The 23,757-nt window shown below is 37.3% G+C and overlaps 1 protein-coding gene across 15 annotated transcripts in view; it reads left to right on the top strand.

Moving 5' to 3' along the window:
- Positions 1-23,757, top strand: part of MECOM (MDS1 and EVI1 complex locus) — a 531,718-nt gene that overhangs the window by 466,816 nt on the left and 41,145 nt on the right. For 11 of the 15 annotated variants that reach the window (XM_027584132.2, XM_027584140.2, XM_027584127.2 and 8 more), the window contains 3 exons: positions 5,229-5,363; positions 17,297-17,399; positions 21,131-21,347. In XM_027584132.2, the coding sequence (XP_027439933.2) occupies positions 5,229-5,363; positions 17,297-17,399; positions 21,131-21,347 (455 nt within the window). Of the gene's footprint in view, positions 1-1,382; positions 2,314-2,452; positions 2,562-3,892; positions 4,029-5,228; positions 5,364-17,296; positions 17,400-21,130; positions 21,348-23,757 lie in introns of those variants that run through there. The other 4 variants (XM_027584134.2, XM_027584137.1, XM_027584138.1 and 1 more) reach the window with 4 other exon arrangements.

Raw genomic sequence — 23,757 nt, 5'->3', positions numbered from 1 at the left:
AAACCGGGGCCTCTTAAAGGTTCTCAAGCGCCGAACTCTATGGGAATATCTGACCGGGTTTTAGGTTATTTACAAAGGATTTTTCCTGTCCTACCTACCACTGCTGTGCGATTTTCCCTCAAACAATGGCCATTATCTGAAATAACAGTTCAATGTCACAGATAACAGGCCACCGAAACGAATTAGTCACCACCTCTTGTCATTTTCTCTCCCCCACATCCCTCCCTTTTGTTACTATTTTTGTTTTTAAATCAGCATTTTGGGGGAAATATACATCTACTAGATTTACACGTCTGTTTGCACTTGGAGAAAACAAAAAGGGGACTTGGCGTTGTCCCCGTTTGCTGATAAAGTTTAACATAAGCGCGCTTTCCATAGACTTTCCCTTCACCCCTCCCCCGCGAGGGTCCCTAAGACTTGCTTACTTTGCTTAACTTTCCATTGTTGAGCTGAGAAGTTGGATGTGTTCATTTGTTTTTATGAATGGAGTTTTGTGATAAAAAGCATTTATTTCCATTTAACCGGTGGATTTTACTAAATTTTCCAAGGTTGGCTATAGGTAAATCTGTAGATTCTTATTTTGTCACGCATTCCCTATATTCTCTCTTCCAGTGCTGTTTCTGAAATGTTTTGATAAAAATTGACCATATATATTAGAAAGTTATTAATCACCGTACAGTACTGATTCCCCAAAGCAGCATTTATAATGTTAAAAGTTTAAAAATAACCTGAGTTGTCAAACTGCTTAATTCCACTTTTGGACTTTCATGGGGTTTTAATTAACGTATCACAGAATATGGCAAAAACTCACCAGATAATTGTCAATCTCTCCAAGCCCTTAACACACTATTTGGGCAGGTTATATGCAAAAATGTTTCAGATTTTTAAATTACTTCCTTTAAGAAAAATATGATTTGGAAAAGTAGCATGCTCTTCAGCTGATCTAACTATAATAATAGAGGGAACAGAGTATGAATTTCAGTAATAATCATTTTGAAAAGATGCTTAGCAGAAAACTGGAAATGGACATGTCAACTTTCACTGTTAGGCAGCTGTTTTCTGAGAATTTCTAATTACTAGATTTAGCATGAGCCAGTCAGTGTCTCTTTACCCTAAACCCCATTCTTGCCCCCTCCAGCACCCCACCCCCAGCCTTGGTTCACACACCCTCACACCCCCCCAAAGCACTTCTCCACCCGATCACTCCCATCCCCCATCTCCAACATCTCCAACACCACACACACACACACACACACACACACACACACACACACACACACACACACACACACTTACACTTGTGCTTTCAGGACATCGAAACAGAGGATATTTCCCTAGGGAAAGAAATCCTGCCTGGCGAGGTCTCCCCATTGGTTGTTTACCGGAGAAATCTACATGTTTAAGGGGGATGGTGTATCCATAATCAGCCTGTCCCTATAGGACTTGGGTCTTGGCGACCTTTTTGTGACCTCTCCCGCCAGAGGAGGCTGCTGTCACTTTAAAAATTTACTGAAAGAGGAGCCCGTCTGGCTTCCGATCACTCTGGGCGGCGGGAGATAGCTCCCTTTCTCCCTCGCCCCGGGTTCTTTCTGGATGGCCGAGCAGATCCTCTTTAAAGAGACAGTTCATGAAATAGAAACCCGGCGGCTGCGCTTGGAGCTGCGAAAGGGGACGATCCCGTGAGGGTCTAGGACTGGGGAAGGCGCTGCGGAGGATCTAAAAGGGGGCTAGAGCTCCCCTCGCCTCCCCAGGCCCCCCACCTTTTCAAACTCTCCTCCTCCTCCTGCCTGTTCCCCCCCCCCCCCCCTTGGAACTGGGAGAGAGAAGTGGAAGAAGTTTTAGTGGGTTTCAGATAACTTTCATTACACATCGGGCTGATAAGAGCAAGAGAAAGTGAGAAAAGAGGGAGGTGATGTGAACCAGAAGGAATAGCTCCGAGCTCATTTAGGAAGGGGGGGAAAAAAAAGCCAAAACACACCAAACCCGGGTCACCCAGACGAGAGGAGACTTCATTTCTGGTCTTAAAAATACACTGTTGGCGGACAATAAATCTGAAACGCGTGGTCCTGGCGAGCAGATCCTAGAGACGGACAAAGTTATCAGAGACCTATTCGGAAATCGAGACGCGAGGCTTTCTTTTTTCTTTTTCTTTCCTTTTTTTTTTCTTTTTTTAACATCCCGAGATGTGGTTCGGGATCGTTTGAAAGGATTTTCGTGCAGGAAAGCTGGGGGCAGCTGATTATTTTGTTTTGTTTGTTTTAATTCTTCTGTGATTGCCTTTTATTGCTGAGTTGAGGCCATAGAAATCTAAAGGTAAGAGAACTCACTTTAAAAAAAAAAAAAGTCTTGGCGATGTGCATAGTTTGTAACTTCGGACAGTTTCCTGCTTTGGCACCCCTTCTCCGGGGCGCCCCCCGCCCCCCCAGCCTTCTTTTCCTACTTGCCCGCAGTCTTGCGGAGCCCTGCTGCTTATCTACGTTGCTGGGACTGGCGATTTCCTTGTTCCTCCTGTGGAACGGTGCGGTCTGGACGCGTCTCCGGGGTGGGTCGTCCGGCCTTCGGTGGGTCTCTCTGCCGGCTGTCGGCCTTTTTTTTCTCCCGCTCTTCTCCTACTTCCCCTCCCTCCGTGTGTCTGTCCGTCGGTATCAGGGACGCAGAAGGTGGGGTTGCCAAAATCTGAATTCCTGGCACCGGCCACGCGACTTTGGAGCCGCTTTCGGCCGAGTTCCACCTTGCCAAGTAACAGCTTTGCTGTCCAACATCGTGTGCTGCTTCTCGAGAAAGTCACATTCGGACCCTTTGGCTAGATTGTGGGGATTTTTTTTTTCTTTCCTTTTGCTGTTGGTTTTTTGAAAGGGCCTTTCTCTAGAGTCCACCTAAAGGGAATTCTTTTTTTTTTTTTTTTTAAGCTATCTTTGGAACTTGACAGCTTTTAAAAACACAGGAGTGTGTTAGATGAAATGACGGAAGATGTGTTCTTACTTTATTTTACTCGAGATTTCCGAGACGATTAAGACATTTGGGAGACAAATGCAGTTCTGCTAGCAAATCAAAAGTGAATAATTCACCCAGGGGGGAAACGTTTCTAGAGAAAGTTCAGCTTTTGTCTTGGGGCAAGAATATTGAGAGTAAGAAAGTTAATATGTTGGTGAAGTATTTGAATAATCATGTAACATATATGTAAAAAGACATTCTTTGGAAATGAACCTGTTTTTAAATTAATTTCACTGTTGACAGTGGCAATGGCAATAATGTTAACACGGAATAAAATTACACCTAGAATTTTATGTGCAGTATATGCAGTACTTAACTCCCTGCCCCCGCAAAAGGGAATGCTCGAAAGCTAAGGGGATAGATGATGCTTGACTTTGAAATTAACAAGTTTTCCAGGTCTTTCTGCAAATATGAAATGGAACTGGTGTTGCATTTCACTGACTTCACCCTATTTCCTTCATTAAATATTTCTCTAGTGTGTCAGTAGAGGTGCCTTTTTTTTTTTTTTTTTTGCTAGTCAAGAAAACAAATAAAAGATCAACCAGAAACCAAACAAGCCAAAAAACAAACAAAACAAAAATATCAGCTTTTTACTATTTTAAAATGTGTATTGCTATTGTTATTTATGCTCCCTGTGGACTTCTTGCAGGGGCGGGGGGGGGGGGTGGTGGGGATCGCAAGTTGCTATTAGAGTCACTCAGCATTGAGAATTGAAGAAAACAACTTAAAGTTTGTAATTTTAAAAATAAGAAATTGTTAATATCCGTCTTTCTCACTAGAGAGGGTATTTAACGTGGACTTTCTGTTGTTAGTGTGAAGAGGGGTCTTGAAAAAGACTTGATGTGTGTGTGTGTGTGTGTGTGTGTGTGTGTGTGTGTGTGTAGCAATTATTATCCCTATCTTCTGTTTTGATTTTACTTTTTTAAATTGTGGGACTACTTATTGCCCTTTAATTGCCTCATGGCCAAAGGCTTATTCATAATGCCTCTTGACTAGATCCCTCAGAGCACTGGGCTTCTTCTTGAAGTTTGTGGGTGAGTTAATGAGTTGAATCTGCAACTAGGTGATTACCTGAATTCTATGCAAAATTGCTTTTGGTCTATATACCCAAGAGTTTAGTTTTTACTTTTACATAGGTGTAGATACAGCAGGGTTTTGTGGGAGTTATTTAATTCATTATTTTTTGTTCTGGACTGTCTTATTTAGTCTGTGATAGGAAACTTCCTCAAGTTTGCATTAACTGATTGACATTAACATTGCCAGCCTTTCTAGTTATTCGCCATTAGGTCAACAGTTCTGCAGTTTTTAATATTGATGTTTAAAACATTGCTGCTAGTGAATCAGAATAGCTTTGTGTAAGTATGCAAAACCTTAAAAATGGACATTTCCCATTTCAGTTTTTGTTTAAGGTGTCCTAAGTAATGATTAATATTCAGGATAGGCCAAATGTAAAATCTCATGAAAAATAACAATACACAACCATAGATAATGATGGCAATTTATTACAATATTATTATATATTTTTTACTTGTTCACAAGCCAGTTCTGTTCTTTTGCTTACTAAACAAAATTGAAACATGCATTGGCATGTGTTAGCTAAAACATTAGGTTGCCATATTTTGCATGAGTGTTTACCAATCATTTGTTTTCATTTCTTTTTCTTACGTTTGGTCAGAAACATTTATGAGACAAATCTTATTATCTTCTTCCACTAAGGGTGTGATTTAATTGTTTCATGATAGTGAAATGCAAAGTGAAAAGGAATTTAGTACAAAAACTTTATTTAAAGTTTTTTAATTGAATTAAAGGGCAAAAATGTGAAAGTATACTTACATGGGAAGACTATTTGAACCTAAAACATTGACTATTTAGTTTAGAAATATTAGGTTAATATATGCTGTTCAATATTATTTTTTGTAAAAATCACATGGAATAAAATTAAGTCAAGAGCACTCATTCATGTATAACAAGGAAACAAGCACTTTTTTTTTTAAATCAATTGACCGGTTTTTGCAATAATGTACAATGGCTTTGTTCTTCTAAAAAATAGTACATTGCCGCTTCTAAGGTAACTTATTATTATTTCTCCTTTATTAATATGCATGCTGCCTGACTTTTTTTAAAAAAGGATTTAAAGGAGGACTATACACTTGAATAAAATATTTTCAAGTAATTAACCATTCTAATGAATGAACTGATATGGGAATTGATTGTTCTCATCTTCTTCCTTCCAGATCTTAGATGAGTTTTGCAATGTGAAGTTCTGCATAGATGCTAGTCAACCAGATGTAGGAAGCTGGCTCAAGTACATCAGGTTCGCTGGCTGTTATGATCAGCACAACCTCGTTGCATGCCAGATAAATGATCAGGTATGTTGTAAAGATTTTTTTGTCTTTCTTTGAGAGCACTAAAGTATCAGTGAAGCCTGAAGAATAAAAATAACAGTGAGCTGCAGTAGACCCTTGTGGCCTGTTTGTTGATATGGTGAAAGGTAATGCACAAATATAAGTAAGATGCAGAATAAAGTTATTTGCAGTATTACTTTCTTTCAGTGCTACTTTTTTGGGTAGTTTACTCACTTTGTAACTTCACAAATGCTCTAGTTTTCTGAGTGTGAATGTTCTAAAAACAGTCCTATTTATTGCTAGTTGTTCTTTACCTTTTTTTCTTTACCATCATAATAGGGAAACATTCATAGAAAGTATTGAGCTACTCAATAACACTTTATGAATTTGTGCAGAAATTGGAAGTGATACACTTGAAATATTACATAGATTTTACTTGAAATAGGTAGATACACACACATACACACACACATATATATATGATCTACATGCGGTCTTATCTGACTGTGCATTTTATTTTGATTTGCCTGTTTATAAATGAGAAAAACTTTTAGATTAATCAAAATACTCCCTTTTTTTTGGTATATGTGAAAAGTTTAAAAATATCACTGCTGGAAATTGCTTTATGGAGGCCCATGCAGTGAGGTTAACTTTAATAACAATAACTATGAAATAAGATCATGAAAATATCATGAAGCATATTTTGCACTCAATAAAGTTAGGTTATGAATCTTGTAACTTAGTATGACAATACCTGAAACAACAAAAGGGTTAGCCTGTTAATTTTTGTTTTATAAACACTTTGGGGTTAGAATTTAATTATGTTATCCATCACTTATTTCTTTTAACCCAATGGTTTAACCCAGTGGTTGCCTAAATCAAATATGTCTCAAAGACCATATTAAAATGGTTGTTTGACAAATTTACTGTGAAAATCACCACCAAGAAAAAGAAAAGTTTAAATTAGATGTTTCCAATTGAAAGCTGTTAAGTAATGTTAGCATCATATGGCCTAAGACTCTATTTCAATCATCATTATGAGGTTATTCTTTGGCATTTTACCAGCTACCAGATAATTTTTACTGACTAAACTGTGTAAGAGGTAGTAAATTGTAAAATTAGGTTTAAATAGGTATCATTTAAAAATCTTCAACATATATCAAAATTAATAAACCAATCAATTATTTTTTCCCTTTGCTGTAAGAAAACAAGAGGCATTATTGACAAAGGAAAACATTATTAAATTAGCTATTGATTGGGAGCAGAATATATCCCAAGTCCATCATTTGAGTTACTGTCACATCAACAACAAACACTTTTTGAGCATACACTATTTGTAGATGTGGGAAATACATAGGTGTTGTAAGTGAATGAATTTTTCAGGTTATCTTTCCTAAAATAAAGGAGCTGACAGACCTCCAAAGGCAGTTGTAAGATGAAATAATGTAATTATATCATAATAATTATTTGCTATCCGTATTTACTGACAATAGGAGCTGTCTCCTTGGACAGATAGAACTGTTGTAGGATCAGTGAAAGGATGGTGTAAGAATGGGACTTGTGGCCAATACATTTTTTCATTTAATATTTATGTTTCTCATATTTTATAATAAATATACTCTTCTCATTGGGAATCTTGATTGCATTAAAAAAGCAAAACTATTTTGCTATTGCTAACTGAATTAGATTGCTTCTTAGGGCAGGCATTTATAATTTTAACACAGTTACTTTTGAGGCACACATTGTAAAATATATTGCTTTCAGAAGAAAATATGCTGGTTTCATACCATACTGAACAGCATGTTTACTTATTTTAATTGAAGAATGAAGGAAAATAGTTAACCAGGAAAAACATAAAAGGCCAATATTAGAGACATACCTATTATTTATGTAAGCACTCATTTTAAATTTATGTATTTTGCTGGCAGAAATCTAAGATGGTAACAGAGTACGTATCAAATAACATAATTGTGAAATTGGGACATTACATGGTCAAGTAAGTTCACCCATAAACAACGAGAGAGGAAAGTCAGAGGTAAAAGTCAGATATTTGTGATAGACAATATATGCATACAATCATACTTAGCCCAGTTGACAAGACAAAAGAGAACAGATACCCAAATAATGTATGCATATTTTATAAACATATTCGTCCATAAGCTTGTATGCATAGTTCTGAAAGTTAATTAAGACTACAATTTCAGACAGCTTTGAAATGTGAATGTTGGACTAGGTACAATGATAAAAGAGCTGATTGCAGAGATTCTCTAGGTCTATTTTTTTGCTCTCTTTTCCATGAGTAATAAGAGCTGCCAAATGGTGAATAAGTACAACTCATCACATAATGAACACTCTCATTGTGTGAGATATTATTTGATGTCCATAAAGACAGACCCTGGACCAGGAGTAATTATTAAACACGAACAACCATCAACTCACCTGCACAACACAATAGCAGATGAAGCACTCTCAAAAAATTACAAAAAAGTGTTTCTCTTTCCTCTCTTAGATAAAGCTCAAGTTTACAAAAAGAATTTTAATAACAAGACAGGTTTAAGTCCTGGGCTACAGAAAGGAAGAATGTCAGATGAATCTTTCAACTGTAGTCTAGTCATTATAATAATTATGATGTCTAATAAGGAAGGGAAAAGATGGCCCAGAACAAAACAAAGGTGTATAAATTATAGTTTATTTTTGCAAAGATGATATTTTTAGAAATTCTGATGTTAAAGATCAGGAGATCAGTTTTATAATGATGTGGAAGAGTTCTATAAGAGAGAATAAATGTTCTTGCTAAGATGATAATGCAGGTTGGTAATAGTGAGACAGTCAAAACATGTGTACTGGATAAACCCATATTTGATTTGTTTGGGGGTGACAAGTACTTAGGAACAGCATGGATTTTGATTTTCAAGTAAAGTTGAAAAAGGATGTAATCTGGTTTGTCTCATAAACAAAGGCCATGCGATTAACATTTTCCTAATACCTCTGTACAAGCATTTTATTTGAGGGGATTTTCCTGAGTTTAAATTTTCCAGTAGATTTCTGTGAGTTATTTTATTTTGGGTTCCCCCCGCCCTGCCCAGGCCAGAGTGAGCTTTGTGGCAGTTTTCTTTCTTAATGCTTCCTAGAAAGACCCAAGCTTATTTTTTTTAGATGTCTCTTCATGTTTTCAAAAATATTGCAGTGATGTTTTTGGAGATAGGAATTCTGAAAACACTGGAGTGAACGCTTAAATCATAATTTCTAAGTAGCTGCAGCTCCTGGCTGCTATCCTTTACCACCCCCTGGAAAATATTGTATTAACTATAGTAATTTATCTTTGTAGAAGAAGGCCACACCAAAGACACTAGTAAATTAAGCTCCAATCACATTCAAGTCATAAAATAGAAGACCTATAATAATATCCAAGGTTCTTTATCCTTGAAGTCCTGATTATTTTCCCCATATTCCTTAAAGTTTCTGTACAATATTACATAGCCACACTGCTATGGCATAGCATTTAGCGGGAAACTTTTATTGAGACAGACAATGCTTCAATATTTTTACATTTTAACCATCTGAAATTGTCCCCAGTGGCTTTCAGGATCAAGAGCTGGCACTGAGAGGCAGAGCAGGGCAGGAGCAAAAGCAGAGAGCTGGATGATGAAAGTTCTTTCCAGAATAGGTCCTCAGGAGGAGCAAATATGCAGGGGAAGCATGAAAACAGTAAATTATTTTGAGTTGCATTTACATCTGGAAACACCCATGTGTTGAATGTTAAGTAGGCACACATCTAGATGATTTGTTGAGGTTTTCTTTTTTTCTTTCTTTTTTATTCTGGATATTTTTGATGTCCTTTATCCTTTGATGTCTTGTTAGATACCTTTACAGACCATTCTGCTGGGTGGATGTAGCACATTGCTTTAGCTTTGGCCTCACCCTGCTCTTACCTTTCCCTCCATTCTTTGATTAAGTCCCCCCATATCTCCGTATTTCTATACCTTCACCTTGAACAAAGGCAAGGTGACCCATAGACCCACATCTACTTCAGTCAAGGCCAGTTCTCATCTATGATGTGTTTGCAAATTTGGGGTACTTATGCAATAGCTAGCTCTTTGAACACAGTTTTTCCCCTAATACTTCTTCATGGTGAAACCATATTGGTTGTAATCAGGTCACTAAGGCACAATTCATGTAAGTTGACTTTACAGGCTTAAGACCTGTCCGTCCGCTCACGATAATTAGAATGATTTGGGCGTGTGCTTTGGGGTAACATTTTATATGTATTTATTCTACATCCTGGAAAGGAACACGGTTTCATTCAAACTCCTGGCCTTGCCCTTAGCATGGTCTATAACTGGAATAAAGTTCTCAGAAACCCAAGACATTATTAATCTTGTCATTTACACAAGGTGATAAGTCCTTTCATTTTTAAACAGGCCCTTGACAGCTGGTATTTAGTAAGTAGAATAAGAGAAGTCTGCTGTTCCCTTTGAATGAAAAGCAATGTGTCAATAAGAGATTATCCAATGCCTGATGTATATTTTGAAGAAATAAGATATAGAAACACGAGCGAAATCAAGGTCAGAATTCACTTAGGGGATTCTGCCAGCTCTCTTGTGGTTAATGAACGGCAGCAAGATTCTACAGTGTTTTCAGTTGGAACAGGCATTGTTCTCGTTTGTGCTGTACCTTATAAAGTTTTAACTGCTTCCAGGACGATCATGGCTGAATTGGCACACCCACTTTCCCTCTCCTTAGGTCCACGTCAGTGGGTCTATCAGACGGCTGAGACACTAGAGCAGTATTATTACTGCAAGCTTATTATGAACTCAATTATCAAGTTATTTTCTTTGGCTTTTTACGGAGAAAAAAAAAGTTTTCCTGAATTATTCAATTAATGCAATTTGTGCAAAAAAGCAGGGAAGACCAGCGATGTAAAAAGCAAAATGTAATTTGTTCGCTTCTTTCCACTTTTTAAAAATGTTTGCGTCAACTGTCAGGTAATTTGTTAATTTGCTCTTCCTTTACAAGGATTTCTGTCCACATTTTCTGTGACCTCTTTTGATGTTAAAATTATTATTGGCTTTGGGCATTTGCTTTGCTTTCCTTTTAAGTCAAGTTCCACTTTTATACCAAAGTTACGCTCTGCTGTTTTAAGATGAATGCCGGCTGGCAATACCCAGAGCCTGGCCTTGTGAACGAGGCCCACGCTGACTTTGGGGGGATGTTGTCTGGCTGATAAGTTACTTCCTTCACCCGAAGATGAAACTGTCTCAGATATAGTTCGCCATTTGATATTCACACGATAAAACAAACAGCAGTGCTCCCCCCTCCCCCAAAATGTTTCCCTCACATAATGATGCTCAGGACACAAGACAGCCATAACACTATGCAGACTAGGAATTTTATGAAGATTCACAGGTCACGGAAGTTGAAAAAGTGGATGACCTGAGGTATTCTGTGCACATTTTAAGGAACTAGTGTTTGCCTGTATATTAACACCTGTCATTCAAGAAGATCTCAAAGCATCACATCCATACTACATTCCAGCTATTTCTGGAATGGTGCCAAAAAGATAGTCTTCAGAATGTATTACCATCCATCAAGGTGGAAAACATGTTGGTCAAGGACACAAGAAAAGCCTCCAGCCTTGTAAAGAGCCCAAAGATGATCTTTAGCTTCCTCATCACGTGATGATGGAACTCTTTCCAGGCGTTCTGAAACCATTCAGAATGATCGGTGTTCATAGAATCAGGTGAAATGACCACATTAAAGACAGGTGACTAGTGGATATTTCTTGTGGGGACTGTAGAGTGATCCTTAGAGGCCATTTAATTGAAACTTTAAAAGCTTCCAGGCTGGCACTGTAGGCTCCAGATATAATAGTAGGTGGATCCTTATCATTTGCACTGTTTATACAAACTAAAAGCAACAGTTCTGTTTTGTGCCGTCCAATAAATTATACCTGGCTTTCTCTTCATGTTATTAATAAAGAGATAAAAATGGGGGGAAAAGGTTCTCCTCCAATAATATTTTTGTCCTGAAAATAACAAGTAGATACATATATTTGGATATAGGTAGACACTACCTCGTATTTCTCAAACTATCTTCTAGTCTTTAGACTGTCATCCGAAAGACGAATATGGTATACCATCTCTTTGGAGAAATTAAGGAAACTGAGGGTGGTTTGCTTTGGCAGAACTTGGCCATGATAAAGCTTCCATTCTGTTAGACAAATATCTTTCCATTCTGTCATCAATATCTGTCTCCTGAAGATACTTCTTGTTATCTCTTACCAGTTAGGCTGAGAATGTATAATAGAGTCCCTCTTGTTGAGGCTAAAAACTGGACATTCCTTGTGCCCTCCTGAACACTGGGGCTTCCCACATTGCTATGGGTAGATCGGGGGTCCAGACCGTGTTTCCTAAAGCCAGCACATATGCACACATTGTCTTTGTGGACCTGATGTTACCTCTCTGCAGCACCAAGGCTGACAGATGTGTTCATATCTAATGTTGACTTTGTTCAGATATGCAAACTGTCACCTACCTCCCCTCCCACCTAGCTTCCAAATGTTAAAGTTCCACTCAGTTGTTCCTAGTCTTCTGACTGATACATTGCGTGAAGCTATAGAAAAGAAAGCACTCAGGCTGAATGTTGGGAGCTGGGAGAGGCAGAAGTCAACTGTCAACTTCAAAGGGAGAAGACAGCAATAGTCTGAAAAAGTTGTCTCTCCATACAGATTCTGCAGGGAGTACATTTCTCTATTATTTCAATTATTACAACTTCCTGAATAGGTTGAAGGTCATTCATAATTCACACTTCTGTCATTTTTAGACATGCCAAATGCTGTCTATTAAGCATAAATAAAACTTCAGTGCTTGACCAGGAAAAATAAACGGGATTCATAATAATGAGGCCTTGTTCATCTTTTTAAAAGTAAATGATGTGTTTTCTTTTTTTCTTGTTTTCCCCCCTGTGCACTGAATTTCTCTTCTGTCTCAATAGTACAAGCACAATACTTTAAATTGATCCAAGCACAGCAAACTAGACTGTAAGTCTGGTCTGACAGATTCTAGATTTTTCTATTTTATAGGATAATAAACAAGAACCCACATTATTACCATTTATAAATACAAATAGTAGCATTGTCTGTTTGATGGAGGACTAGGTTGAACACAGGCCTTGACAGTATAAAACAGAATTCGTCTGAAGTCTTTTATAGCCTATTAACTTTCCTATCGGAATGCTTGTAAGCATCCATACTCTTTTTAGTGCTTGTGCTCTTGGACTTAAATAACAAAAGAACATGAATATTTAATAAAATATGATTAATTCCAATTCCAACTACATATAATAGATAACTATATATAACATATATACAATGTACTATACATAATATATTATTACATATCCTTATATGATATATAATTAGAATTAAGCATATGCCATTAATCATTCATTTATATTAATAGATAAAATATGAGATTGCTAATATTTTATGCAAATTTGAAATTTTCCCGAGGTGTATACTTTGCCACATTTATAGGTCACATATAAAAATATATAACATATCCAAGCACGTACATGCTTATACATAACATTGTATGAAAATACACCTTTTGGAAGTCTAAAATTTGTTAAATCAAATATAATCACCACTGCCTTTTTTTATCCTTAGCTTAGCCTTGCAAATATTAACTGAAGGGATATTTGTTTGACATTTGGAACTGGTTTCAAGGTTTGATTAAAATACATTAAATATAATAATTATGTTTAGAGTAATTTCTATATAGATGAATATAATATTAAATTTATGCCTTAAATTGTGAATTTTACCACTAATAAAAGTGAACAATTTGGGGAATTTCTAGTTTTATTTTCAAAATCTAGTGATTTAGAATTAAAAAGAAATTTAGAAATTTCACTACTATGCTATTTTAGCAAATTTAGAAAATTAAAAAAGTACAAAATGATCTAGTAATGAAAACATTTACTGTAAATATTTATTCTTATAAATTGAGGCATCCAGAGATCTAAATATAATATCCATACTTACAAAGATAGAAAAATAGATTTCTGGAAAAATAAAAAGAGTCCACAAAGATATTGGGAAATTAAAATTTTTTATATGATAAAATGAAAAAAAACACCTTAACTTTCAAAAGTGTCAGATGTACGCACAATTAGGTCATGGTCATAACATGTTGTATTTCTGGAATTTGTTATTTGCTACCAAAGAGAAAACTCTAGAGGAGTTAACACATTTTAAAAATGCTTATCATGACTTTTAAAAGAACGGAATTTTTATATATTCCTATTTTCTTAAACTCTAAGGCCCCGTTCCTCTTATCTTTCAACTAATACTGTGAGGAATTGAGTTTTTTTCCTTCTTATAAAACATTCCGAGAGAGACACAGCAAAATAATAAATCAACAACCCTTTTTGTATCAATTTGAACTTTTTCTAAGTCTTTGAGACTCTTTATATACTTGAGTTGAATTCCTCACAAAATCCCAGATTCAGGACAGTTTTATTTTGGATCCAGATAACTTTTTCCGTAAAACCCCCTGATGGGAGAAGAGACCTTTTCTTTTATGGAATTTAACAGAGTAATGATTTCCTTCCATTTTTCTCCAACTCAAAAACCGGAGAGGTTATATTGGTAGGATCTCTGCTTCTGGTACATAACTCAGATGACATATAATTTGCAGGACTGCAATAGAGCTGAGATTTTGAGAATACATTGAGTTTAAAGACATTATGGTTATATTTTTTATAAGCATGGCCAAGAATACTTAATACACAAACCTGTGGGAAAAAGCTACATAAATCACTTCTGTTATTTATTGCATTTTTATTTGCTGAAAGACCTATTTTATAATATAAAAGCAGAGATGTGTGATATCTGATTTTCTGAAAGGCTTGATTCCTCCAAGATTACATTCCATCATTCCTCCACGTAGTTGTTTTGAGGCAACAAATTGTCATTACGTTTTTGTTTAAACTCCTCCCCTCACTTCTCCAAGGCTGCTGGTGAATTATTATTGCTAGAACATAAATTAACTTTATAGGTAGACATCTCTGGATTCGAGTATTCAAATTATATTTTTGGGTCATTGTAATTATAGGTGGAAAAATATAATGTTACCGAATTTCTCTAAGATCCTGAGAGATGAGATATAAAGAGGATCACAAGTGGTAGCAACACCTCGAAAAAACCCACTAGATTTGTAAGGGTGTGGTAGATGGGACTTCGAGGCACATTCTTATTGCTATATGAGGAAGCGTGCCCAGAATCTGCCCTCATTACGTCTGGCGCTTGCCAGTTCTTTTCAAACCTCGGTTTCATGAGCACCGTAAAAATTCACTTAAAATCTAAAAGAACACCCTGAAGTTAAAACCCACTCTACTTTACCTTGCCTTTCATGGCCTGGAATGTCACCTTTTACCTCCAGTAAATAAAGCCAACATCAACACTCTTCCGTGTCCTTTATTTTTTATGCACTCAATATTCCTCACATGACAGTCTGGACACTTATAGGGAATTACAGTAGCGATCGATGTCCCTGCAAAGAGAATTGTCTCTATATTCTATACTTAAAATGTACCTATCATTTTCTTTTGTTTCTTGGACTGTTCACACTGGATTGAGTCAATCTGAAATGGAATTAAGAGACGTGATTCAGAGTGGACCACAAAGAAATCATGATATCACAATACTTCCTTAAAATGACCTGGCATGTGTGTCTAAGCAGCGTTCCCCAACAGAGACAATCGCCCTGTGTGACGATCTTGCAGGGTATTGTCTCTTTAACCTCACTATTTCCGAGAAGCCACCGAAAAGTTCTAATATGTCACAATTCAAATGTCAACATGTTGTTGGAAAGGAAGCTAATAAGTTAAACCTTTGAGAGATGCCAAAAAAAGAGGTGATTCAAACTGTTGAGAGAAGTCCATTGTTTTCTAAGGGGAAATAGAACTCCAGAATGAAATGGGGTGCTTATAAGCATTTAACTGGAAGGTTTAGGGGGAAAAAAGCAAATGCACATTAATTTGTCTCAACCTGATAACTTTTTGAACAGAACTATTCCTCTCAGTGTACTTCCCAAAACAGGAAAATGTGCAGGTGAGGGTTAATAAGATACAAACTGCACACTCCCTGGTTTTTGTGGAAATAGCACATAACAAGGAGTAATTTTCTTAAGATAGTCTGAGCCTATCTATGGGTAGATATAAAGAATCTTAGGTTATATGATAACATATTCTAGCAACATTTTGCATTTAGCATTATTTTCTATAAACCAACTTCACATGGTTGAATTACTGTTGAATAAAAAATGATTTTATTTTGACAGGAAAGAAACTAGGCAGAAAACACTCCTCATTGAGTGATTTTTTGGATTTAGCAGAATTTGGTGCTGTGATGTTTTTATAGAAAAATAAACAACTGGACTTTAGAGCCACCTACTGGAATAAAGAGGCACATACTTATATTTGATGTCTTCTGTTTTTCGAAAGATAAACAAATAGATAAATACCAGGAAAGTTATGCACATTTCTGTTGATCTTATAAGGTATTAACTTACTCAGTTTTTCTCAATTTGAAATGTCAAATATCCTGCAAGAAACCAACAGTTAAAGCAATACCCTCTAAAGATATTCTCATAGTTCTTAGTAATTTGTGTTATGTGAGTTTTCTTCCCATTGGATTGAGACTGAGCAGAATTGAATCCCTAGTTTTGTTGAATTGTCTTTGTTGCTCTGGTGGAACTGTGTGTGTGTGTGTGTGTGTGTGTGTGTGTGTGTGTGAATGTTACTGGTCCCATTTTCACCAATTAATTGTATAATCTCATTCTTTCTTCCACAACCTCTGTCTGGTCATGGAGTTGTTGTTTAATAAATAATCTTAGAATAAGATTAAAAACTAAGAACATTTTTTGTGGTAAAATGAATAAGTACCTTAAGTATTTTTATGATTAAATGCTTTTTTATTGAGATATGATTGACATGTAACATTATATTAGTTTCAGGTGTGCAACATAATAATTAGCTATTTGTATATATTGTGAATTAAGATGCTTTTATAGATTAAAAGAACCCTGAAACCTGGACAAGTAAATTGGACAATGACTCGCCTAAGGTCACAGAGCTGGTGAGGGGAAAGGTAGGCAGCTCTCAGAAATTACAGGTCCATATTTGCCCCACAGCTTCTAGTCAGTCATTAACAGATTTATTAAATTTTTTCTCTCCTCAGAATTTTGCTAGAAAGCAGGGGAATAAGCACCACCCCCTACCACCCTAGTGAATGAATCAATTAAAGGCATATCGCCTGCTTTCAGAGAATGGGAGTCAGGAGCTGGGGCATGAGGGCAAGTCCTGGATCTGGGAGTACTGATGATTGGTGAGAGCGGGATTAAGCTTTTTAAAAACAAAAGGTTCTCCTTTGACTATATTCGCTACAGCTCAGCTCTTTATGTCATGTCCTTCCAATCTGCTGCCTTAAAAACACCTTGTTGAGAAGGTGGCTGCCTTAGAGGACATGTTAAGAGAGGTCATTGTGCCCTTGCCGCCCTTTGCAAGGCTACTGCTGAATAATGCCAGACACATTCCGCTCTGTGAATACCTGGGCGGGGGGTTCACTAGAGTGAGGAATTCAGAGAAGGGAAAGTTCTTCACTAAATACTACACAAGGTGTATGTGACACAGAAAGCCTTGTGTGAAGACAATTTGATTGGTGAAGTAGGATTTGGAAGAGCTTTGTGAATTGGCATGAGAGTCACAGCTTTCCATCTGTCATCAGAAGGCTAATTTTCAGGACACAAAACAGGAAGTCATGCTTCTTTTGATAAAAATAAAAAGAAATATGTTCGGGTCTGAGAAAATGTACAGATATTAGTGGATATCTTGCCCTTTCTTAACATTCACTTCTTTCTCTCTTCCCATCTCATCCATTTCTGGTCTTACTGAAGATATTTTATAGAGTAGTCACAGACATTGCACCGGGAGAGGAGCTCCTGCTGTTCATGAAGAGTGAAGACTATCCCCATGAAACTATGGCGCCGGATATCCATGGTTAGTACTGCTCACGCCACTGTCCCCACTACCCTCATTCGGTCCCTGTGATGGAGCATCCCCATGAGTCCATTGCACGTGGCATGTATCAGTTTTCCTGGCTCTTTAACATCAGTTTTAACAAACTCTCTTGCGACTGGCTCTTTCCTTGGCTTGACATCTGATGTTACTTTGAAGCCCAGGTTAGCAGAGGTTTTCCCTAAAGTGGAGGTGAAAAGAATTTTGACTATTTCAACTGAGATATACCACATGGTTAAGTTTTTTGTCAATGCCTTAGCTATGGGGAGAATCCTTTCACTGTACAAAAGTCATTTCAGGGAACTCAATTTGGACTTTCATAAATCTGGTGGCTGTTTCTTCCCATCTATGTTCTGTTACTGGGAAAACTGTGTCAATGGGAGTAAAATCCTAGCCAGCATGACCATATGGGAGAGGGTTGAAGGGATGGGGATTGGGAGAAAAGTACACAAGAGGAGATTTTACAGCCAGAGAAATTTTTATTTGCCAGAGACCTATTCTAAATCAAATGAAGGGGGGGATCTGAACAATTATAATTACTAGTTATATGTGTACAGGACAGATAAAGAGAAAATTCTACCCATATTGATTTGTATCATTGGGATAAAAATTGAGTACTGTTTTCTTTCTCATTCTTACTTTTCTCTCCTAATATAACGTGATTTGGTTCAACATAATCTAGTGGCGTCTTTAGAGTGTTTTTTAGCTGGAAGGACCACTGGGAAGGGTTACTCACACCAACTTAGCTGACAGGTGGGGATCGAGCCACCTGCCATCCCTCTGGCATTCCCAACGGGAAAACCTCAGTCTCTCCTTCTTTAGCTCCTCCGAAGGATGCCACCAGTCTTGGTTGGCTCTTTACTTGAACATTTTTTCCTTTGGTTGGGCTGCATTCTGCCTTTTTTGTAGATTATAGCAGTTGTATTTTTGGGAACCTTTTGGAAATTCTTTTCTTCTTAGAAATCCAGTGTTCTCAACCAGCCTGGTAGAGTTTCAGCCTGAATAGGGAGTCTCGTCCAATGGGGTGTGTGAGAGCTGAGGGTGTATATGATAAGAAATGTAATCTGAGCTTTCTCTAGAGTAAGGCAACTTTCATTGGTGAATGTTAGGTCTTAAAAGGTTTTCAAAGAATTATTTTTAGAAATATAAATGTTCTAGATATATAAATACTCTTAAGTGTTCTAGTTATATAAATATTCAAAATATTCTAAATTCTAAATATAAATATTTAACAATATAAATATTCTAAAAAACTAAATAGAAGTGACTATTCTTCTTTTAGGGCTACCATTCATAAATGACCTGCCTTTACAACACTCTTGAACCCATCAGTTGCTTTTTGTCTTCATTGTGTCATATCCATATCCATATATATATACACCATATATGTTATATGTAATGTTTATGGTGTTTAATGGTGATTTGTGTTTTATACTCCTAGGATTTCACATTGCTTAGGAGAGAGAAAATAAAACACATGCATCACACACCTACTGTACACCAGATATATGCTCTCCATTTATTATCTCATTTGGTCTTACACATAGATCAAGCCTGTAGGAGAGGAATCATTTCCGTTACACACACAGAAAAACTGAGGCTACCTAAAGCTAGGTAAATTGGTCAAGACCACATGACTAGAAAGTAGTAGAATCAGCTTTCAAACCAAGGTTTTGCTATCTCTAAAACCTAGGCCTTTTCCATCCATTCTGTGGCCTGGAGGTTCTGTTTGTGTTCAGACTGCTGGTGAGATCCTAAATGTAGATCTTTTTTTCTTTTTCTTTTCTTTTTTTTTTCTTAGAGAGGGTGAGAGTGAGAGCAAGCAGGGGTGGGGGAGAGGGGGCGCAGAGGGAAAGAGAGAATCCCAAGCAGACTCCACACCCAGCACAGGGCTCAGTCTCATGACCTGAAGTCATGACCTGAGCCAAAATCAAGAATTGAATGCTTAACCAACTGAGCCACCCAGGCACACCCTAAATGTAGATCTTAAATATGTGAATAGTGTGACAAATTATAGGAAATATTTCCATTACCTGGAAAATGTCATCAAGAAACCTGACTTTAGAGCTGAGGTGATTTATTTTAGAATAAATCCTTAACCCTCTACCGTCCAAAGTTGACACACATATTAAATCTACACAGTGATTTCTTTACCATCCTGGGCTCCCTGTTATTTGTTTAGTTTAAATGAAACCAGTATTGTGTGTGGATTATAGCGGTGGTGTCCCATTTGACTTCTACTTAACTTCTCACACTATAGCTAGGCTTTCCGACTTTCAGTGGTTTTCTGCTCCCTTCTTAGCATGGGCCCCCAAAGCCCCTAGTGACCTGCTACCCTCTCTTCCTTCACTTCCCATTGCTTCCCTACATGCACCCTATCGACCTGCCCTGTTTTACTACAGCTTTGCCTTTCCACAAGCTGCCATGCTCTTCCTTTCCTTTACCACCTGTCCATGCTGTTTCCACTGCCTGAGATGTCCTCTCTCATCCCACTTCACCTGCGGATGCTCGCTCATTAAAAAGCCTTTTCTGAACGTGTCTCCCTCAGAGTAGATGGATTAGACACGTTCCTCTGGGCTCCCTTAGGACCTATGCATGCTTTGGTCATAAAATATATCACACTCTATTTGTTCACATGTCTATCCCCTTGAGTTTCTTATATAGTCATTCCCTAGCAAAATGCCTAGCATTTGTTGGTGACTAAAATATTCCCACAAAAACAGTCAGTGAACAACTGGCTATAGGTCCTGGCTATAGGGCTATAAAACAGGGATTATGTGTCACGTTGCCCTGGGTGTCATTTCAGCATTGTGAGCTGTTTTCAAGCCTTCTGTGATTGCGTCTGTGTGGGCTGTGCATAGTATGGCCTCACGAGCAGGCTAAAAGTGATTCAGGTGGAAAGAATAGGAACAATACCATCACTACCTGACACTTTATAACCTTGTTATCACTAGTTCCCACTATGACCACTTATTTATCTTTCTGATTCAGAGTGCAAATGCATATATTTGCTGTTTAAGAGGGCCCTGCCAATTAGCACTGACCCTAGGGTAACATAAATTAGCCTTGAAGGGTACTAAAAACATCCTGTGTCCCGTTACGTGGTAATGGGAAATGTAATGAAACATCCAAGTTTACTGCTATTAACCAGGTATCAGCATGACTCAGATGGGGACTCAGTGTCCCATGTGCCCTCTAGATAACATGGCCCATTGAGAAGGGTATGAGACAGAGATGGGTTCAAATCCTGGCATGACCCCTTGGCTCTATAATCCCTGACTGGTTACTGGACTAATCTGAGCTTTAGTAGCCTTATCTGAGAATGGGACAAAAATCCGACTTACAGTTTCTCCTGATCGGGTTTTGAGAAGTATCAGGAACCCATGAACAGGGTCGAGGAAATAGATGATGCAGTCAGTGGTCATTATTACTTTTAATGAATATTAACCCCTGGAAGGGTTTAAGCCATAACGTTCTTATCTGGTAAGGAGGCTCCACAGGCTATACTGAAGCCACAGGAACCACATTATCCTGCTAGGCTGCGTCCTGGCTTCTCTACAGGTATTACTTTTAAGTCAGGTTAAAAATGGCAGTGGTGGAAATAACAATGAAATAATTTCTAGTATGTCTTCCATAATTCGGTAAGAACTGCTGGTTTGTGGTGACACTTCCTGAGCGGCCCAGGCCTGGTAACATCTGAGTTATTTTCACAGAAGAACGGCAGTATCGCTGCGAGGACTGTGATCAGCTCTTTGAGTCCAAGGCTGAACTAGCAGATCACCAGAAGTTCCCCTGCAGTACCCCTCACTCAGCATTTTCAATGGTGGAAGAAGACTTTCAACAAAAACTCGAAAGTGAAAACGATCTCCGAGACATACATGCAATCCAGGAGTGTAAGGAATGTGACCAAGTCTTCCCCGATTTGCAAAGGTTAGAAATGGCTTGTTGCACTACGGAACATGTTTATTTACTCTACAGTCCAGTGTTGTTATGCGGTTGGTATGCTGAATTTTCAGAATGTACGCAGATGGGAAATTTGGAACTGTGATGAGCCTGAAAAAGTGTGCTAGGGACATGTTCAGAAATCAGTTTTCACTGGAAATTCTTATCTGTAAAACATTTACAGTGGAGTTGGAATTAGTTATTTTGATGCTAGCCAGAAATTAATGTGTTTATGTTTGTTTAAGGAGTGTTATTGGCAACTGAAAGCTTAACATTGCAGCATAAAATAGGACTTAGAGGAAGAATCAAGAATGCTGGAACAACACTGATGCCAATTAAAGTCATCATATGCCAGACAGTAAAGCTGCCTCTAGAAACATCTAGATGATTCAAAAAAAAATAAAAAGAGATTGGTTCTGGTATACACTTAATGAAAGAGCAATGATCTTTTGATAGATTCGTGTCACCTGTGGATTTCAATTTCAACTATTTATCTAAACTGCACATATATAAAAGAATAAGAAAATCATGTCCAATGAAGAAAATGTTCTGTTTCCCAAAAGGGAAAAAATAAACTTGATCTAAATGAAATTATTCTTTAATACTTATTTTTAACAAAGTAAAAATCATGTATCAGCAGTATATTAACTTTTGTAGGCTTTTGAACTTCATTCAAGAGCATTTTTTTATTTCTATTAAAACAGCAACTCTGGAACCTACCCTTGGAAAACTGTATTGATAATTATGCTGATCCCTCAGATCAGGGATGTATATAACGAGCCAATAGGTTTTCTGTTTGTTTCTACCTAGTGGTTTTTGCCTCGGCGCACAAGCAGTTTTAGTAATTGCTTTCATTTCTTTGCTTTTAAATCCAGAAACGATCCTTGGAACCTAGAATCAGAATTCCAAATGGGCATAACGTTGTATTTAAGTGGGAATGGTAGTATATCAACTGGTCTTACTCAAGAGTATGAATTACTCATGGTTTATCTTGGACTCTCCACCTATTGCCCTTGACCATTTTGTTTCCTTTCTTTCCTTAGTGCCTTCCCTTCTTTTCTCTCCTCTTTCCCTCTGTTCATTGCCCTGCCTTCTCGTCTCTGGCTAGGCTTCTTGCAGGAAAGGATTTCACACAGTAGTCATTGATTTTAGTGCATAAGTAACTAAAAAAGCATCAAGTATAACCCAGTCCTTGAGGAGACTGAGTCAAAAGAATGAATTTCTAGGTTTGAAAATTCAGGCCTCATTTAGCTTTTAGAGAGTAAAGGGGAATAAAAGGGCTTTCCCAGTACTCATCTCTACTATTTAATATAAATCCATGTAGAGAATAAATCTGTTATGGATATTTGGTAAAACATAGATTTGTGATGAAGTCATAGCATGTCTCATAAATATAAATGTGACCAAATTAAAAAATGAAATGAAAGTAATAAATACCAGTGGGTAAGGAAAGTATTTATATGTAAAGCAATATCTCTGATGCCAGAGATTAAGTATATTTACTTCAATTTTGTTATCAGCGATAATGGACAACATTATAAAACAAAAATTCGTGGACTAAACACTAAAATGTAATTCCTACTTCCCACTAGAAGTGTATGGCGACACTTAGGTGGAGAGAGGTTCTTACTCTGACTAGCTGTAGGATTGAGCCCGAGTCAACTCTACTTAATGCCAAAACCAACTGTCAGTTTGGTTCCTTCAGTCAAACATTCAGTGGAAAACAATAAGGAAACCTAATTATCTGGTATTGGATGAACTCTCAAAACTTACTTTTCGGTAGCTCAGCCAGATGGATCTAGCATGTCACTATGCAACCTGATGTTGACCATCTAAGTGGTATTTTTGGTTATATAATTTAGCCATGGGCAGAACCTACATTCCTTGAATATTTTCCACTTTGTCGAATCCTATATTGTTGCTTTATACAAATGAGAAATCCTTTTTTGACATGGTAATTATTCTGTTCTGTATCTTTCTGTAAAGTGTTAAGAAAAAAAATACCCTCTTCCCCCGCTACCCCACCAAAAAAAAAAAAAAAAAAAAAAAAAGGGCGAGGAACAAAGGTTGATATACAGAAGTTGAAAAGAACCCAGAAGGCTAGGCAAAACTCCATAAATTAAAGTTCTATGAAAAGTGGAGAAGTCTCACTCATGACTGACTGGATTGCTTCTTTGTGAAAGAAATGCACATTGGCTTCTATAAGAACTACTTGCCTTTTTATTCTTTCTAGTACTGATAAACCGATAGCTGATAATTCCATGGAACAATATGGATTTTATGCTTGAGTAGAAGAAAGAAAAGAAAGTTCCCTTTGCACTGCTATTTATTTTTACCCCTGTATACCATGTACTATACTCTTGAAACTCTATCATCTCTTTGGAGTTAGGTTACGGGA

Source organism: Zalophus californianus, chromosome 1, assembly GCF_009762305.2.
Source record: "Zalophus californianus isolate mZalCal1 chromosome 1, mZalCal1.pri.v2, whole genome shotgun sequence".
NCBI lineage: Eukaryota > Metazoa > Chordata > Mammalia > Carnivora > Otariidae > Zalophus > Zalophus californianus.
The sequence above is the reverse complement of the archived record's forward strand: the minus strand, read 5'-3'. Positions and strand labels throughout refer to the sequence as shown.